Genomic DNA, 17875 nt, shown 5'->3' with positions numbered 1-17875 from the left:
AGCTATACACAGTTGATATTGTGAAAAACATCACAGAATCAGAAAGAGACCCTAGCTATGCACATGTCGTTCCTTTATCTTTTCTCTCTTGTCTTTTTACAAGCTGCTTTTTGCATCTTCCTTCGCCTTCATCTCGCGAACCATGCGAATCCCTTCGTCAAGTCCTCGCTTGGTATTCTCAAAATACACGTACGAGAACTCACTGCTCGCCTGGCCGCTGATAGTACGGGCTTGAATGCCATGGCTTATCACGCTTCCCTATCACTATGTTAGCAAGACTTGTTCTCATAAGCTTAAACCTCACACTTCAAGATGGCTCATTACATCGACCATCTTCCTCCCCTCAGAAAAAAAAAGCAGACACAACCGCAACAAAGACAACGATGAAAAAAAAATTATGCAAAGAAAATAACAGCCACTCACCCTCATCAAATGAAAAACCTTCGCAACCTCCCATCCTTCCCTCCTCGGATCCCACCCCGCCCTCTCCATATACACATCCAGCACCTCCCCCATACTCGGCATCCCGCTCTCCCCTAGCCTCTCCTCATCATAAACCTCCAGTCCCCCTCCCTCCTTCGCCCCAGGAACCGGCTGCACCCTACTCGCACGATTCCAATACGGATTAACGATGTAGACCGTATCCAGCAACGGATGCCCAATCGTACTCAACTCCCAATCTAGAATCGCAATCACACGCGGTTCAGTCGGGTGCAGCATGATATTATCGAACTTGTAATCCCCATGAATGATGCTGCTGCGGCCCGTGGGCGCATGGCGCCGAATGTACTCTACTATCTCGTCGAAGTCCGGGTGAGCGCGACCGAGCGGCGTGCCGGTGGCGACGTCGCGAACGACGGCTTGCTGCGCCTCGATGCGGGAGAATGTGGTGCAGTGGCGGGCGTAGAAGGCTTCTTTTTTGCCGAATGAGGAGAGCCCGATGGAGGAGGGGGCGATGGAATGCAGCCAGGCTAAGGTGGAGATTACGGATTTCCAGGCCGCACGCCGGTCTTGCTTGGGGAGGGTTGAGAGGGCTGGGTCGGTGATTATGCGGCCTTGGATGTATTCCATGATCTTTTTTGGGGGTTCATGGTGTTAGTTGGGGGTTAAGTTGTATGGTGGGTTTTGTTTCATGGTAACGTACGTAGAATTCAGTGCCGATTATGGAGGGATCCATGCATAGGCAGTATACTCTGGGGACGGGGAAGCCATCGATTGTGCCCAGAGCTTTCATCACGTTGTATTCGCGGTCAACTCGGTGTGCAACGGGTGAGATGATGGCTCCGCTGGGTTTCTTCCTCAAGATGTATCGGTTCTTGGCGGCATCATCAACATAGTATGTAGGGTTACTTTGCCCATAGCCAATCTTTGTTGATGTCAGTGGTAATTTGATTCCAGGTATCTCTTGTTGGAGGTAGTGTCCAAGCTTCTCATTGTCCAACTCATGTCGTGCCTTCTCTTTTCTTGCCTCTGCCATTGTGGATCACAATCGGTTCCTGCTCAGACTAGTTCCTTAGATTGATTACACGCGCGTATAGTGCGTCTACTTTGCTATTGAGTTTGAGTCTTAAGTGAAGGTGTTGTACGAGTAAGCTTCACCGATTTATTATTTAGCCTCGGCAGTGCGTCGGCGAAGGGTCTGTCGGGCAGCCTTACCATGAGTCGAATCATTCAAGTGGATATGGTTCTTGTTGCCAATGCTTTTAATTCGTCAATGTCATTTCAGTTCAGGAACGATACATGGACCGCGCTTATTAGTACATTTAGCGATAAAGGTTAATTCGATCTCTACTGCAGCGATCGCGCCAAATGAGCAATTGTGCTCTGGGTATCCCAAAAAAAAAGAGCCTATATGAAGAAAACGCCCGACGAGGTTAGGAAAACAATATCCTATCTTACAGCCAAAAATTACTAGCTGTTTCAAAATCAGGTTCAAGAAATAGACGTTAGTTCGCGCACTAGGGGTCACCCTTTACACCCCCTACAGTCCTCTAGTCATTAAGCACTCTCCTCACTACCTTCTCCACTACTGAAATAACTTTGGTCTAATCTCAAAATCCACTCTATCTTTTCCCGCTCACTTCTTGCCCGGAATATGTACGTATTTGATCGTGCAAAAACAGCAAACACGACGTCCTTGTACACTCCCGCACCTCCACTTCCATTTGCACTGTTGCTGTGTTGATTCTGCACTCCGCCGAGCAACTTTGCAATCTGAGGAGAATGGTCGATGCGCGCAGTGCTAATGTTGATGGCGTTGATCTCGTCACCATCTGTTGAGTAGATGTGCAGATACGGTTTTCGCAGTTCCACATATCGTCGAGTCCAGCGGGTGTTGGTCGGATCTGGTGTGAGAAGATACGACGCCTTCATAAGGTTTGGATTCTTGGGTATGAAGCGTACTGTCGCCGTCAGGCTGGGCGTTGGACTTGGCGAGGGGGAAGAAGAACGTGGTGCGAAAGCAGCGCCGTTTGTGGGTGGCTCGAGGTTTGTCGAGTTAAGGATGATCTCCGCCGGGGCCTTTTTAGTTTTCCACAGAGAGATGATGCGTTGCAAGAGTGCTTTCTGGGCATCGTCTAGTGGCTTGTCTTTCGAGGATGCTAGTGCTGATGTGGGTATGCTGAGGGCCTTGGAGGAGAGGACAGAACGGGCTGTTTCTATCTCAGCAACACGGCGGCGGCGCTTCTCGACGTTGATGAAGTCTCGTACTAATGAAACACCGCGGGGAGTCCAGCCTGCGAGCTGCTCTTCACCTTTGATATAGTCGTCCTTTGTGTTCATGCGCCAGAGATCTGTTGCGCGCTTTACAGATGTTGGACGTATCGCCACACTGAAGATCCCGACTGTTGAATGAACAATCTTGACCGTGTTCCAGATGTTGGTTAGGGAAAAGAGCGAAGTTGGACGCATGTATGATCGACCACGGATCTGCACAAAGAGGTCAAAAGAAAAGGTCATGGGCTCAATGAGCTTCGAGGACATGACATCGAAGAGAAGGGTGGCCCGAACGCGGAAATTATCCTTTGTCGCGCGGTCGAGGATCTGCGAGGCGTGTGCAGTGCTATCCCATCGCCCAACGAATTTGACATTTGTTGTGCCGTCTGCGTTGTTTCGGACAGTGGGTGGCGAAATAAGATCCACTGGGACTTCCTTGACCGGTGAACCATAATTAGGGCAATTGCCTGCTGCATCAACCATTCGGATATGACCCATACGTAGAGATTTGACGCCTTCCCACTGTATGGTCTCACCAGAAGTATGAGTAAGGTTTACGACAATACGACGGGCGAGGCCCTGGTGGAGCTGGTAAACACCTTGGTCCATGACGCTGCTCTGTGTGACCTCAACCGGCTGGTAGGTACCGTCGTCCGTAATCTCTTGAACCTGTATGCGGGCGAAGATGTCGTGCGTGTCTTCTGTGTAGAACTCTGATTCTGGCAGACGTGCATGGCGACGCTTCTGCTTTGGCTTCTCGGCTGAGTCGCGCATGTCATCCCAGCTAAGCAGCATGTCGAGGTGGATGTCGGTGACTTTGGCAAAGATAGAAATGCGGAGGAAGGTGTCGCGTGGACTTGGGTAAGGAAGGCTCATGCTATGCACACTTTCAAAGCGAATGGGGCTTTCGTTGAAATCGGTAATCCAGGTCGTAGTGGTCGCGCCGCTTTCATCCGAGATGCCGGGTACAAAGAGCACAGCGTGCACTTTTGTTCCCTCTCGCTCTGAAAATCCAACCATTTCATGCATGCCAACATTGAACTTCAGTGTGGTTGAAGGTGCCTCGGCGGATGAAGGTTCTAAGGATAAGCGGATGATGCCAATGGGGTTCGAGGTGTATGGCGATATTACATCCAGGCTGAAGTCTCGAACTCTCGACTCAAACACGGCTGCAAGTGGAACATCGACATCGCCAATCCGTGTAAACTCGGGCATACATGGGTCAGAGAAAGGCGATTCCGGGTTGAAGTGTTGAAAATATTCTGGGCGGTTCATGTACTGATGCACTTGGTGCATCCGCCGTACACGATCGCGGAGCTTCTGTAACGACCATAGGTGGACGACCTCATTTTTGAAGTCAATGACGCGTACACCAACGCATGGTTTGGACTGGCTGTCGAGGTACTCGTCATCTTCTCCTGGAATGCCCATGTTCACCAAGTCGTAGGACGAAGGGACTGTGTGGCCAACATCGACAATGCAAAACTGGAACACGACTCGCTTGTCCATTTGCTGGCTCATGACTTGAGCTTCTTTGAGAATCGCAGCATTTTGTAACAGAGTCTCTGCCATGGTGACATATTTCCGTCGCCGCCACTGTTTGAGGACAGATCGTATCAGTTCGAGCTGCCGTTCGTCTTGTGCGTCTTGTGCGTCTTGTTCTTTTTGTGCGTTTTGCGATTTGATCTCCAGGTCCTCATCTATCTCAAGCGGAATATCGTGTCCAAGCTCTTTCAAATGCCTTTGAAATGCCTCCTTTTGCGCTTTCATTTGCCTCTGCATTGCCTCTTTGGCAGCTCGTAGCTCTTGCAACTCCACCTTGGCGTCCTCGTCAGCTTTCAGCCTGGCTTGGAAGTCATCTCTTGACTGATCTATCTTCCTCTGCATATCCTCTCGTATTTCTTGCATCTTTTCGCTGCCCTCTTGGTGTGGAGTAGAAGGCATGGTCAGAGCAGTATCAAGGGAGAAATTGTCCAAAGTGCCACCAGAAGCGTACTTCTCCCTGACTGGATATGAAGACATTGACTCTGTATCGCCCTCATCGCTGATCATCCGGCTTTCCGGCCGTGCTTTGCGCGTCTCGCGCAGCCTGCTGAGATCTTCGTAGAGCGCTTCAAAATCTTCGTCTGGTAAATTCTCAATGCGTTTATCTGGCCCTAGCCATGCAGTAAGAGCTTCTCTGCGCGCATAGGAAAATTCAGACTCTCGCCCTCGTTGCCAGAGTGCAGGCGATCCTGCTCTTGGGCTGTCGGGGTCGAAGTCGCTGTTCGCTACGCTGATTGAGCTGTATGATCTGTCGTGACCAGGCCTTGGAGCGGGTGAAGGAGAGCTACCGAGCTGGCCAGCAGTGACAGTCTGCCGGAGGAGACTTGTCCCTACTTCGGCGCGCTCAGCTCGCGCTTCTTGTGGGTTGTTGAACCGGAAGATGTGAAAATCGCCGAGGATAATGCGGTGACCACTCTTGAGGAGCCGTGGCTTATCAATACGAACGCCATTGACCATGACGCTTGCACCTTCTTGGGGAATCACAGTCACCTTACCATCCACATTCTCAAAGTGGCAGTGCTCTGCGAGAATTTGCGAACCGTTTAGGCGTATCTGTGCAGTCTGACCGTCGACATCAGAATTTCCTACGGTTGTGGTACCTGGCTTCAAATTGTAGACGAGACATTCGGTCAAAAGCGGATCATCGCTCAAGTTTACCAAATGCGGCATGTTCTTGGGTGTTGATAAACCCACGAAGCCCTTTTCGATGCTGATGCCAAGCTCTTCCAGTGCAGCTTCTCTTTCCTTGTGGATTTCTTCTGTCTTTTGCAGCTTCTCTTCCCAGGTTTGGTTCAGTTCTGTGTAGAGCTTCTCCGATTGAGTCAACTGCTCCGCAATCTCGGCCTTGGAGACCTTTTTGGTCGAGCCGTCTGCCTGTGTGATGGAAACCATTTGCTTTTCTAGCGGTGTGTCTGGTGGGTACTGTTCTTCCACGATGCCATTCGAGCCTGCCGCTCCGCCACCGCCTCCACCACCTCCGCCTAATTGGGAGCGCAGTTTGGAAAGCTCTTCCTTGAGTTCTCTGATCATGCGCGCGTTAGGATCTTCGTTTACGACGGCATGATTCTTGATGCGCTTGGCGGAGTCGGCGTAGCGAAGGGTCGAGAGCGTTTCCTCAAAGTTGATATCTGCAGGAGAAATTGCAGCAATCATGGCAGTCATACTGTTTCCTCCTAAAGAATCTTTCAACAGCCACGTCAGGATGGAATCTCGGTACGGAACCTGTGCTTTCTTTTTCCCAGACGACTGGTCTGCAAGCGCCGCGATCACGCGACCTAGTGTAGACAGAGATCGATTGATTTCCGCGCCCTCTTTCAATCGCGCACCAGTTGCGCCAGTGGATTGTGCTCTTTCTGATCCTGCCAAGTCTACCAAACTAATCTTTGCAACTCTTTCTCCGCTCATGCTCGTCTCGACATCGTGGCGTTTCTGAGTAAGGGTGAGGGTGAATACGGCGTGCGATCGCGAGGACGTCTCGTTCATGTTGGTCGCGGCAACTGTACGGGCCTTGTTTCCTTCGTCCATCAGGTTCTCAATCTCGGAGAAGGACTGGACTACCAGCTTAGCCAGGTCTTCGACATAGGGGCCGGTAGACGGATGCTCTCGGACTCGCAGGTTGCCCTTGTTGGAGGGATTCAGCAGATCGCGCACGCGCTCATTGTAGATTTCCAGGTATGAGACCTCGACGGTGCAGGTCGAGTTCTTGTCTTGTTGCATGCCCTTTATTCGCTCAAACATGTCCTGGCAAATCTTGGGGATGATTCCGTATTCTGCGCCATAACCCATCATCGAGTACGACTTTCCGGAGCCTGTCTGACCATATGCGAAAATGCAGTTGTTGTAGCCCTGAAAGGCATTGTCGAGTAGCGGCTTGCCGAGGTCTTCGTGGAGGTTGTCCTGGCCGGCATAGTTTGGGGCGTCGCGGTCGAAGGACCAGTAGGAGCGATCGAAGGCGAAGGTCTTTACGCCCTCGGCAGCGGCTTTGGCGGCCTTTCCCTTGACGTCGGTGTTTGCTGGCGGGGAAAGAATGGTCTGATCGCCCTTCATCTGTACGATACATTGTGCATTGCGCGCCTTTTCTGCTCGCAGTTAGCCACAGCAACACAAGGCACGAGGGCGCCTATGGAATGCTTACCTCGCCCGTTGAAGGGTCGACATCGCACCACGACCTTGATGTTGCCGCCTCCTCCGGACGCCATGGCGGGCGGGCGTGCAGTGGGCGGGCTAGAAGGCGGAAATCCGGGGTATATGTACTAGGGAGAAAGGAGAGGGTAACGGCAGAGGTAGGTTGCAGCAGCAGCGGTCAGAGGCGGAGACTGTGAGACTTCATGGGCGGCGACTGGGGCAGCCGGGGGTGTGTGTGCGGGCGAGGATGTTGTTTTTCGGGTAAGGAGGTGGTTGAAGCCACAGACATAGGGTGGTGTTGTTATGGGAGTTGAAATCGCGGTCCAGGGACAAGCAAGCAACTTCTTAGGATTACGCGATCCTTGCACCCTGCATTCCCGCCCCGGCGAACTTCTGGCCACTCAGCAGGCCGCAGCACCCTTTTGTAATAATTGGCACGTGTAAAGAATTAGGCGTAGCAAAGCCGGCCAGGTGCTGTGCTGCGAGGATGCGGCTGAAGATTGCTGCAGGTACATCATCTGGCTCGCATCTACAGGCCGAGGGGCACCTGACGGGCCATGCTCGGTACCTGGGCCCGACGGGGGACCCTGACGCTGCGTCATTCCACAAAATAATTCCTCCACCACCACTGCATTCACTCTCGCCCTCACCACCACGACGCCACCCCCGCCACCGTCCCTACGCCCCCGTCGCACGCTTCAATGTCCCTCCAAGAGGCGACCGACGACATGTTCGCGCCGCCCGTGAACCGCGCCATGAAGGTGCTCGACCGCAGTTTCTTCCAAAAGACTATCCCCACTTCTGCCGCCCGCATCTTCAACCCCAAGGACATTTCACGCTGCCGCAAGGAACTCACGGCCGCCAAGGATACTCTGCCGAACAATCGCGTCGATCCAATTAGGGCAGATCCTGACGTGGACAAAGCGCAGAAGGGCGTCAAGTGTCTGCTCCTGCGGCCGGAAGTCATCCACACTGGTGAGTCAGCCGACATGCGCAAGTCGTAGGTATATCCGGGTGCTGAGTCTGAAGCCAGGCAGATCGAACCACATGGTCCCCTAAGCTGCGCGATCTCGAGCAGGACGGCACATTGGGCGTAATACCCTACCAGCTGCACCTCGACTACGACTACTTCACCTACTCGGAGATCACGGGCGCCATCATCCCCCCGCCAGAGTCCAAGCACGACGACGAAATCCCTCAGGGCTTTGCCCTCGCCGGTCATGTCGCCCACCTAAACCTGCGTGAGCGATACTGGCCATACAAGTACCTCATTGCCGCGGTTCTTGCCGACAAGAACCCAATGGTCAAGACCGTCATCAACAAGCTGGACAATGTGGGTACAGAGAATGCCTTTCGCACATTCCAATACGAGGTCCTGTACGGACCTGACGACATGAACGTCGAGCTCCGCGAGCAGGGCTGCACCTTCAAGTTTGACTTTGCCAAAGTCTACTGGAACACACGTCTGCATACCGAGCATGAGCGCCTCTGCAACTTGTTCAAGGAAGGCGAGGCCATATGCGACGTCATGGCAGGCGTAGGCCCTTTTGCCATCCCCTCTGGCAAGAAAAAGTGCTTCGTCTGGGCCAACGACCTCAACCCGGAGTCGTACAACTCGCTCGTAAACAACATCAAAATCAACAAAGTCGGCGACTTTGTCCGCCCCTTCAACATCGACGGCGGCGCCTTCATCCGCCAAGCATCTGCCCACCTCCTCGTCCTAGACCCCCGCCACACCATCCCCATCTACCCAAAAACCAAATTCTCCCGCAGCAACCCCCAGGAAAACAAGCAACCAGAGCCCATCAAGACGCTCGTTCGGCCCCGCTTCTTCGCACACTATGTTATGAACTTGCCTGCTTCCGCTATTACTTTCCTCCCTTCCTTCATCGGCCTCTACGCCAATATCCCCGGCTTACCTGCCGCTGATATCAAGAAAATGCTAGCTCCCCACACGGAGCAGAAGCTACCTATGATTCACGTCCATTGTTTCTCTACAAAGAGCGACGATAACGTAGCTGAGATCAAGGGTATTTGCGAAGAAATAAGTAGACAGATTGAGTACGAAATCACGCCGGGTATGGCAGATGTGTATGTGCATGATGTACGCGATGTAGCGCCCAAGAAGAGGATGTTTTGTGCGAGTTTTAGGTTGCCCGAGGATGTGGCGTTCAGAGATGTTTAAATCGATCCTATAGAGACGTTACGGAAGGGGAAAAAATGCTCAAATGAAAATTGTGATATCCCTAATTCATTTTCTCTGCCGTCCCTTCCTTCTCCTCTTCCTTCGCCTGATATCTCCTGATAAGAGAGAGAGAGAGAGAAGATGTGCTTACAGATCCATCAACATTTCTTCTTCCTCCCACTCAATCCCTTCCAGTCCCTTCTTCACCCCTTCTTGAATAACCACCCTTATCTCATCCGCGCCACCGGCTCTTTCATGCATCAAACTAAGCTTTCCATCTATCCGACCCACCCACCCCGCAATCCGCTCCCCAGACACCTGCGTACTAAATCCGCGATACGCAGATTCCGCCACCGAGTTCCAATTTAGTGCCGTCTCCCGGTAGATTCGTGCTAGGGATAGGAGTGATGGGATGTTCATGGTGAGACGTAGTGTTAGGTTGTGTGCAGAGGATGGAACTTGCTCGTGCGGCGGCGCTGTGGGTATGCGAGTGAGACGCTGGGATGAGTGGGTAGTTGCCTTTTCTTCTTGAATGCGAAAGAAAGAAGTTATGGAGTCGGCGCTAAGGTGGCGGGATACGGTGGGTTGGGCGGGTGGTGAGGTGCGAGACGGTGGGGGAGGTGATGTGGGGGTTTTGCTCAGTGAAGTGGTGGATATGGGTTGGTTGGCTGTGAGGTGGGATGCTGGCGGCATACCGTGTGATTTGCTTTTATTGTTTTGCGGAAAAGAGGGGATGTGATAGATGGGGACAGAGGTTGAGGATCTGGGTTGATTTTGATGGATCCGCGGATTGATTGGTGTGAAAGATGGTTTCTGGACGGGATGGATATCTTCAATCTCGCTTCCTTGGCCAAAGAAATCTCGGATATCAGTGTTATTGGCCTGAGAAAGACGGCTTGATCCGTCTTGTTCTCGTGCTTCTGCTGAGCGCCTTTGTGAATTACCTGTCGGGAGATATGCTGTTGTAGCGTCTTTGCTTTTCTTTTGACGAGTAGTCTTCCTCACTATGAGTTGGTTTTGAACTAGAGGACGATATTTCTCTGGAGAAGCTATACTGGGGGCTATATTCCGGTATTGACTCGATGGTGATGTCCAGGATTCTGGTGCCTGGATCTCAGACCGCAGGACAGAACTGGGTGCCTCTCCTTCCGAAACACATGTACCTGTACCATCGATCGATTGGCCTCCCCGGCGACCCAAACCCCAGTCACTAATACTTCTTGCTACCGATAACGGCGGAGGTAGGCGTTGTATGCTACGCTCAAGTTCATCGTCAAGCGATGATCGCACCGTATTCGCCTTCGAAGATGTCTGAGGCGTCAAAGGCTCTGCAGAAACCACTCGATCAGGTGTCGCAGGTATCCTCGAAGGACTAGAACTTGAATCGCAATTTACAGTACTCTTTGCTGGACTGAAAAGTTGCCCATTGCTAGCGGATCCTCTGGGTTTGACCACAGTATTCATCCGAGCAATAGTCCAAGGATTAGATACTTCTGCGGCGTGACGTCCCTCTTCTTCGTCAATGATCGGAGTACGGTCGTCCTGCAAAAACTCCAGATCCTCTTCATCGATACCGTACATACTGTGTCTCCACCTTGGCTGTGGCGCAGGAACTGATGCCTTGTTCTGATCACTCGTGTTTTGTGACTTAGACGTGGCCTCGTTCCGATACTGATCAACTAACTCATGTGCCTCAACTTGGCAGCTTTGCTGGGAAGACGACGACAGCTCATGATCATCGAGATTCAACACTGCCTCAGTATAGAAGGAGTCCAGCAACTCTACCCAGACTCTCAAAACAATATCGCTGTCTTCAAACATAACGTCGTCTTTAACCGGCTCGATATTGGGATCGTAGCTTCCAGGCGGACAGACAATGTTGATGCAGAAAAAGGAATCCCTAAAACCTACAAGAGAGGGGTTTATCTTCCCAAGTCGTTGTTTGTAAGCATGAGCCATCTGCTTGATAGTCCCACGATTGTTCGACACCGGCCGTGCATCGACCGCGACAAAGCTGCCATAGCCTGAAATCTTCGACCATATCGCTGTTGGCTTGGGCAGGAAAGCGCGAATCTCGAAACCATCGGCTTCCACAGTAGTGAAGTCGCACTGAGCAGCGCAGTCTTTGCCGAAGATCTTCAACACAGCATCTCCAACATCAGCATGAGCCCTCGGCGCATAGCTAAAGTCGCCATTAATATTCTTAGCTTTCAGAATGCGAAGTCTCAATCGAATACTCGGTCTAGCAAGAGCATACGCTTGCATCAATCGACGAATCTTCGCCAAACACTTCGCCGCGTTCTTAACCGCCGTCTGTTTCCGAACAGGTATGTGCTCAAAGAACCCCGCTACCTTGACAGTCGTGCCAACGGGATGTGAATCGTGTGCAACGCTACACATATCAGTCTCTCAAATACTCGCATAACAAATTGTAGAGTGAGCAACTCACGATTCAAGCTCCCCATCTCGACTATACTTCAACCTCACAGCAACAGGCTCACCCTCCACTCTCGTCGTCACACTGAACGCGCCGCTAATTTCTGCCATACTTGCCAATGCCTCACCGCGAAAACCAAGCCATTTCCCCCCTAGTTCTCTCAGATCGTTCAAATCTCTGATTTTGCTCGTGCAGTAACGCCGACATACAAGAGATCGGTCTTCACTCGGGATGCCGTGGCCGTCATCTTTGACTTGGACAGAATCGATGGTGTTGGCGGTGATATCAACGAAGATGCTTTTTGCGCGGGCATCCAGGGCATTTTCGATGAGCTCTTTTACGACTGAGCTGGGATCGATGAGGACCTGGCCGGATCCCAGTTGTCTTATTGTTAGGGGTGGAAGTGCAGCGATGCTAGGTTGTGCGAGTGTGTTGGGGGCATCTGCCATTTCGGCTACAATGGATGTGATTTTACGATATTGAATATCAGACTGAAAGGATATGTGTAGATTGGAAGCAAAGTTTGGTGAGCCTCAGATGTGACTCTCATCGTGCTTGCCTCTTCCAGCATGTCAGTACATACACACTGGAAGGAGCCACCCTACCCACCCCCCTACATCTTGCAAATGGTCTTATGCTAACAAGCCGTCGTTGCATTGAATTCCTGACGTCTTATTCACGTAAATCTCAACCCTCCCAAATCCAGTCGACAAAAAAGGTCTAACATGCGCCACCCCACCCATACATGCTCTCAAAGTAACCAATCAGAACACAGATAACCCTTTTACCTAGGCATCATCTCTACACCTCCTAATAAACCTGCCTCCCCCCATCCAAAATACTCACTTAAATCATCCCTTCTCTCTCTCTCAAAAACTCCACTGTCTTCTTTCCTTCAATTCAATTCAAAAAAATCTCACCCCCTAAAACCCCCCGTTCATAAAAAACCCCACCTCAACACGACCAGCCGGCACCAACATTCCCAAAAAAAATGCCCACTTACACAACCCCCACCTCCCGCCACCGAGCCCTCTTAACCCGCGATCCCCTCTCCCACTCCTCCTTCATCTACGCTGTCCTCACAACCCACATCTACTGCCGCCCGACCTGCCCAGCCCGGCTCGCCCGGCGCGCAAACATCCTCTTCTTCAACGCTAGCCACGAAGCCGAGGCAGCGGGGTTCCGCGCGTGCAAGCGGTGCAAGCCCAACGTCGCCGCGGTAGAAGATAGGCAGGGGCAGGCGGTTAGGAGGGCGTGTGAGAGGATTGAGGAGGCGGTGGGGAAGGGCGAGGAGGGGAAGCTGAGGTTGGGGGAGTTGAGTAGGGAGGTGGGGTTTACGAGTAGGTATTTTCATGGGGTTTTTAAGGGGAGGATGGGGGTTACGCCTAGGGAGTGGGTGGGGAGGGTGGTTGGGGAGAGGAAGAGGAGGGATGAGGAAGCGAGGTGTGGGGTTGGGGAGATGGGAGAGCAAGCGTGGGGTGGTGAGAGCTTTGATTTTAATGATTTGATTGATTTTGGAGGGGATGCAGAGATGCTCAATGCTGATGATCTTACGGGGCCTCAGGATCAGTCGTTTACGATAGATCAGGAGCTCAGCCTCGACGCGAATGGGCTTTTTCAGCCTTGGACTGGATATGAGCCGGCTCAAGCTATCTCAGGTTCCTTTCAGACTACGCCAGAAGTTATGAGTTTCGGTGAGAAGACGATGTCATCTACATCGACACTCGAGCTAGATGCTGCAGCGATGCTCGACTGGGATAGCTTGGCAAACATGCCACAGAAACAACTCTGATAGCTTCCATAGAAAAGCTACTCCGCTGTTGCACAAGCGCCAGCCTTTCCTCCTGGTCGCTCCCCTACATCTGCAATCCTTATTCAACGCATCATCCGTGACGCGCACTTCCCCAACCACGCAATCACGCGTGAGTCCTCGAATCGAGTCATGTCGTAGACATAGTGCCAAAACCTAATCTTCATACCATCAGCAACAAGTCCTAAGACAAAACAGTCCAGATTACGTGTAAAATGATGAAGCTCTTCAGAGACCAAGTTATAAGCAGCGACAGCGTAGCATATGTCGATGCTAGCCATACCTTTTCCGGCTCTTCCTAAAGTATTATATGGTCGATGTACATATCATCTTTTGAGCTGTTTTCCATGCGCGCGCATGTTGTAGTTAAGAAAAAAGTTTCAAACGTACCTATTACAGTGGGCATTGGGGGCAGGGCTATTGGGTTAGCGCGAGCCTAATTGTGTGACATCATTATCAGTTTCTAGCCTCCAGCTTCATGGAGGTTTCTTGGATATGCCAGGTGACAGGCGTGGTGCTTCGCGATGTTGGTGTCGCGGTGGGTGAAGCAGAGACGTGGATGAAGAAAAGTTGAAGGGTTCGGAGGTTAGGCACAAAAGATGCCGATGGGGACCCACATTTACGAAGCGAGGCGCTAATGGCATTGGACTCCGCGATCCGTTCATATGCATCGAAGTGTAGTCAATCTGACTATTGAATTCTGTATAGAGTCGTTTACCACATTCGTCATGCTGGCAAGTCTCAGCGCAATAATAAGCCGTTGCAATCGCCACCATCATCATCTAACCTTTACGGGCCAACAGCTTCCCAAGCACTGAGCGGATCCGCCCAAATCTCCCAGTGACCAATCTTGCCTTGCTCATCAAACTCACTAAACCTGTGGATAAACTGCTCATCCCACGCCTTTCCCGTCTTCTTACTGGCAAACCGCCCCTTGCCCACTACAGTGACCGCGTTTGCCTCTGCATCTACAATGAACCCCTCTTTACCCGGGAACGCGTCACTGGGGAGCGACATGTCCAGCACACCAGACATAAGCTGGAAGTATTCCTCACATCCTTGTTTTCCAGAAAAAGTCTTGGCCAGAAAAGGTAGTCGCGATCGCGCCCATTCAGGTCCATGCTCTGTGATCTTGGGCGTGCTGCTAAAGTACTTTGACAGCAGGTCTGAAGGCGGGGGAGGTGAGAGGAGGGCGCTGCAGAAGGAATGTGTCGCCTCGCGTAGAGAGGTGCTGCGACTTGACGCCATGGCTGAGGGGTGTTTCTGCGAATGGGGGAGCCGCACGACTAGTTGTTGTAGTGGTAGTGTTGTGCTTAGAGTCGTCTGGTAAGCGCTGCACGTGGGCCTCTTGTGCGTCAGTGTACGTTTGACTGGCTCTGCGGCATGTAACCCTGTGCGCCCTGAGCGATGACTAGGCCCACGAAGACTACTGTGGCTTATATGCGGGACGGTTGGTCCGTCTGGTAGGTGAGCTAACAGTCGGTCGGTGCTGTTTGGCGAAGCGGTGGGCGTCGGCTGGAGACGTATGTAAGACTTTAGTAGTTGGGGCCAAGACAAGATGGCTACTAAGGGAATAGTCCTCGAAGAAGTAGGGGCCCGCTAGAACAAAGGACCTCGGTTATGCCTGTTCCGGCCAACAGTAGTATTGAGGACAGAGGTCAGGTGGGAGCAATGGGATGGCCGCGGCTTTGTTGTTTGTATGGATGTAGGTACGCAAAGACCAGTCAATGAAGTCTTTGTGATATCCGTCCAACTGCTATGGACTCTGCCAGTTATGTAAGATGGAGCATGGCAGCCAAATACAGTCAAACCGCACGCATTGGGTAATTGCTCCTTCCCAACTTACTGACATGATGGTCCCTTGGTGCAGCCGTCGACGAAGGCGGTAAAATACATCGCCGCGTACTTCCGTCGCTTGTCTAAAGAGGGTTCCATGAGCCGGTCGCCATCATGTCATGCAAAGCTTATCGCACATCTTCCATACACCCATATGCCCTGTCCACAAGGCCACCAATCACGTCCAGTCGTTGCAGCCGCGCCCTTTTTACCAGTACGTCAGCAAGGCTGCCGTGTAATTTGCAGGCGTCGCAAATCATGTAGCTTACCTGCAGTAATGCTGCGGTAAACGCCTCTGTTGGTTCCAACGGAGATATTGGGCATGAGTCAGACGGATTATGCCGTTGTCAATACCTACGCATGTACTTACTTGCAAACAACATTGCTCTCATAGTCACTTGAAACAGGACATTGCAAAGTCATTGGGGGGATAGAATACATTTTGATTGTGGTGGGAATCAAGGTTCCATGCAAAAAGTCTAAAACGCCGAGTAATGGTATCTATACCGTGCCTCACGGTTCCTGTAAAACGCCCATCGCTAAGACAATCCAGCGTCATCATTCAACAAGTTCAGCTCAGTGCGGTCTCAGCGCTGAGATCAACTCAGCCCATGGCCGTGAACAGACACACTTGGCGGGCCATCTGGCTCGCTAGCAGGATCTCCCTAAAGACCTGGTCCATGCCTCCCCGGAAGTGGATAGTGTAGCTATCGACTTTTCCCTTTCTCCGCTTCTCTCCCCACACCAGCTTGATTGGCTTTGCATCGTCGCACCGCTTACCCGTTCTGCTGCCCGGCTTTGCCCAATCCTTCTGGTACTCGTACAATGTCTCTGGCATAGCGTCGTCGTTGGGATCCCCCTGCTTCCAAACAAAGCGCCGGCCACCATAGGTAAATCGTCGCGGAGACCACGGGATCTTTTGCTGCCTATCAGGGTACTCTTTGACTGGTTGTGAAAACGGGCCGCGGAGGTGGATGCATCGTGACTTGTAAGCAGCGTCTTTGGAGGAATCGGTGGTCATGCGCTTCTTGTCGATGCCGGAAAGGAGGACTGATATGCATGGCTGGGGGAACTCTGCGACGCGGAAGAAGTCTGCCGCATTTACTTGGCTGTCGTCGCGATGTGTGGCCTCGAGCATGTATAGCATGTACCTGTCGGAGTGGTCGCGCGCACTGTAGATGTACTTTCGGAAGCCTGACGAGCCGGTCCATTCTCGTGTGCGGTGCAGGTGGAATGTGGTTGTGGGTAGAGATGGGTCAAGAAGAGCATGGTAAGGAATGTCTGTTGAGGGGAGTTCATCGTACAGTGCATGTGAGATTGGTGAGTAGGACGTCTGCCATGTGAGGAGGTTGTGGATCTGGACCATGTCAGTCATGGATGTACAGAAACATGGTACGTAACGAGGGTGCTACATACTGCTGAGAGAGTCTCGCTCTCCTCGTCCAAGTCGCCATTGGCTCCCCATTGGTTTGGAGCGGGGACAAAGACGCACTCATTGCCCTCCTCGTCAATCTGGTCGCTGCCACTTTCGAGGTGGGGGCGCAGGGCTCTTTGTCGCTCTCGGTGGATGGTAATCTGCGTCTTGATAATTCGCACTTGTTCGTCGGAGAGGTCGTCTGGCGAAATACTTGAATAGGCCTGCTCTATTTCGTGTTCGAGCTCCAAGGCAGCGGCTCCATGTTGCATGTAGGAAGTGTCGTATAACCAGGCATGTTCAGATTCAAAGGCCGAGCTTCGGAGCAGAGCGAGGTTATCGCGGGATGTAAAGACCGGGCGACCCATTGTGGGCGATATTGGTGCAGTATGTGCGCAGTATGCGTAGTGTATGTATGTGTATAGTCGTGACAGACGGGTTGGAGAGAGTGTCAAGCTTGGGTGCAGCGTTTCAACCTGGTGTAGGGCAGGACATAAGGGACATGCAAGACATGAAGGACCGCGGGCTGAAGCAGATAATCATGGCTGGCTAGCTCCATGCTGGCACCAGCTGATGGAGCAGCATCCGGGAAGGTATGCGAGTAGCGGGCCCTGGTCATACCGACGTTTGGTGCTGTGGCACGGGGGCGTCCTGGGGCCAAATTGCGGTGGCATGGGCTAGGCGGCGCATGGGACTAGCCGGATGGGGTAGTACGAGATTGATTGTCAATGTAACGCGAGCATCCAGACTGCTGCGCCAGACTGTCGTGCGCTGCTGGAGGCGGGGGGGTCTTGCGTGTCCTGCGTGTCCTGCGCTGTCCTGCACGTCGTCGTGCATGTCTTCCTGCTTGGCCCCAAGGCCGACTGTGCCAAAGGCTCCCCAGGCTGAGGCCGGGTGGAAATTGGCGTGGCCCCATTCTTGTCTCTCTCTGTCATGCGGCCGTTGCCTTGGGCTGCCATGCCGCTATGCCGCCAAACGCCGCCATGCCGCTTCTGCCTGCGCCCTGACAGCTTTGCTCTCACCGGTAGCCCCAACGACATCACCATCACCAACCACAACCACCACAACCACCACCACCACTACAACCACTTCTCCACCACCACCCCCAGCACCCACAATGCCCACCGCCTAGCGCCCATCGGACTCCGAACACGCTGGCATCCCGTGAGCGCCATGGCCCTGGCACCGCTTGGCCCCTCGCTGCGCTGAGTACATGCCACGCCAGAGCTGACACGCTTACACACCCACTACCCCACATGGCCCTGTCCGGCACCGCCGTTGCGCTCGGCTCCCGCTACGGATGCAAGA

The 17875-nt window shown here is 52.5% G+C and overlaps 7 protein-coding genes across 7 annotated transcripts; 2 read left to right on the top strand and 5 right to left on the bottom strand.

Moving 5' to 3' along the window:
• Positions 1–96: 96 nt before the first annotated feature.
• Positions 97–1477, bottom strand: COCMIDRAFT_2368 (uncharacterized protein; the record flags this gene model as incomplete). Its single annotated transcript, XM_007686490.1, has 3 exons — positions 97–258; positions 424–1074; positions 1145–1477. The coding sequence occupies 3 exons, from the start codon at positions 1475–1477 to the stop codon at positions 97–99; spliced, it is 1146 nt and encodes a 381-aa protein (XP_007684680.1).
• A 521-nt stretch (positions 1478–1998) lies between these two features.
• On the bottom strand, positions 1999–7174 carry COCMIDRAFT_86606 (uncharacterized protein; the record flags this gene model as incomplete). The annotated part of the gene is made up of 3 exons (XM_007686550.1): positions 1999–6807; positions 6896–7013; positions 7101–7174. The coding sequence occupies 3 exons, from the start codon at positions 7172–7174 to the stop codon at positions 1999–2001; spliced, it is 5001 nt and encodes a 1666-aa protein (XP_007684740.1).
• Positions 7175–7586: 412 nt separating this feature from the next.
• Positions 7587–9070, top strand: COCMIDRAFT_23478 (uncharacterized protein; the record flags this gene model as incomplete). The annotated part of the gene is made up of 2 exons (XM_007686509.1): positions 7587–7860; positions 7923–9070. The coding sequence occupies 2 exons, from the start codon at positions 7587–7589 to the stop codon at positions 9068–9070; spliced, it is 1422 nt and encodes a 473-aa protein (XP_007684699.1).
• Positions 9071–9217: 147 nt separating this feature from the next.
• On the bottom strand, positions 9218–11956 carry COCMIDRAFT_33776 (uncharacterized protein; the record flags this gene model as incomplete). The annotated part of the gene is made up of 4 exons (XM_007686527.1): positions 9218–9388; positions 10076–10909; positions 10982–11462; positions 11520–11956. 4 exons carry the CDS (start codon positions 11954–11956, stop codon positions 9218–9220), a joined length of 1923 nt encoding a protein of 640 aa, XP_007684717.1.
• Positions 11957–12498: 542 nt separating this feature from the next.
• Positions 12499–13299, top strand: COCMIDRAFT_23476 (uncharacterized protein; the record flags this gene model as incomplete). The annotated part of the gene is made up of 1 exon (XM_007686508.1): positions 12499–13299. The coding sequence occupies one exon, from the start codon at positions 12499–12501 to the stop codon at positions 13297–13299; it is 801 nt and encodes a 266-aa protein (XP_007684698.1).
• An 807-nt stretch (positions 13300–14106) lies between these two features.
• Positions 14107–14565, bottom strand: COCMIDRAFT_86471 (uncharacterized protein; the record flags this gene model as incomplete). Its single annotated transcript, XM_007686549.1, has 1 exon — positions 14107–14565. The coding sequence occupies one exon, from the start codon at positions 14563–14565 to the stop codon at positions 14107–14109; it is 459 nt and encodes a 152-aa protein (XP_007684739.1).
• A 1192-nt stretch (positions 14566–15757) lies between these two features.
• Positions 15758–16935, bottom strand: COCMIDRAFT_23474 (uncharacterized protein; the record flags this gene model as incomplete). Its single annotated transcript, XM_007686507.1, has 2 exons — positions 15758–16510; positions 16570–16935. The coding sequence occupies 2 exons, from the start codon at positions 16933–16935 to the stop codon at positions 15758–15760; spliced, it is 1119 nt and encodes a 372-aa protein (XP_007684697.1).
• Positions 16936–17875: the final 940 nt, after the last annotated feature.

Source organism: Bipolaris oryzae (assembly GCF_000523455.1).
Source record: "Bipolaris oryzae ATCC 44560 unplaced genomic scaffold scaffold_20, whole genome shotgun sequence".
Lineage (NCBI taxonomy): Eukaryota > Fungi > Ascomycota > Dothideomycetes > Pleosporales > Pleosporaceae > Bipolaris > Bipolaris oryzae.
The sequence above is the reverse complement of the archived record's forward strand: the minus strand, read 5'-3'. Positions and strand labels throughout refer to the sequence as shown.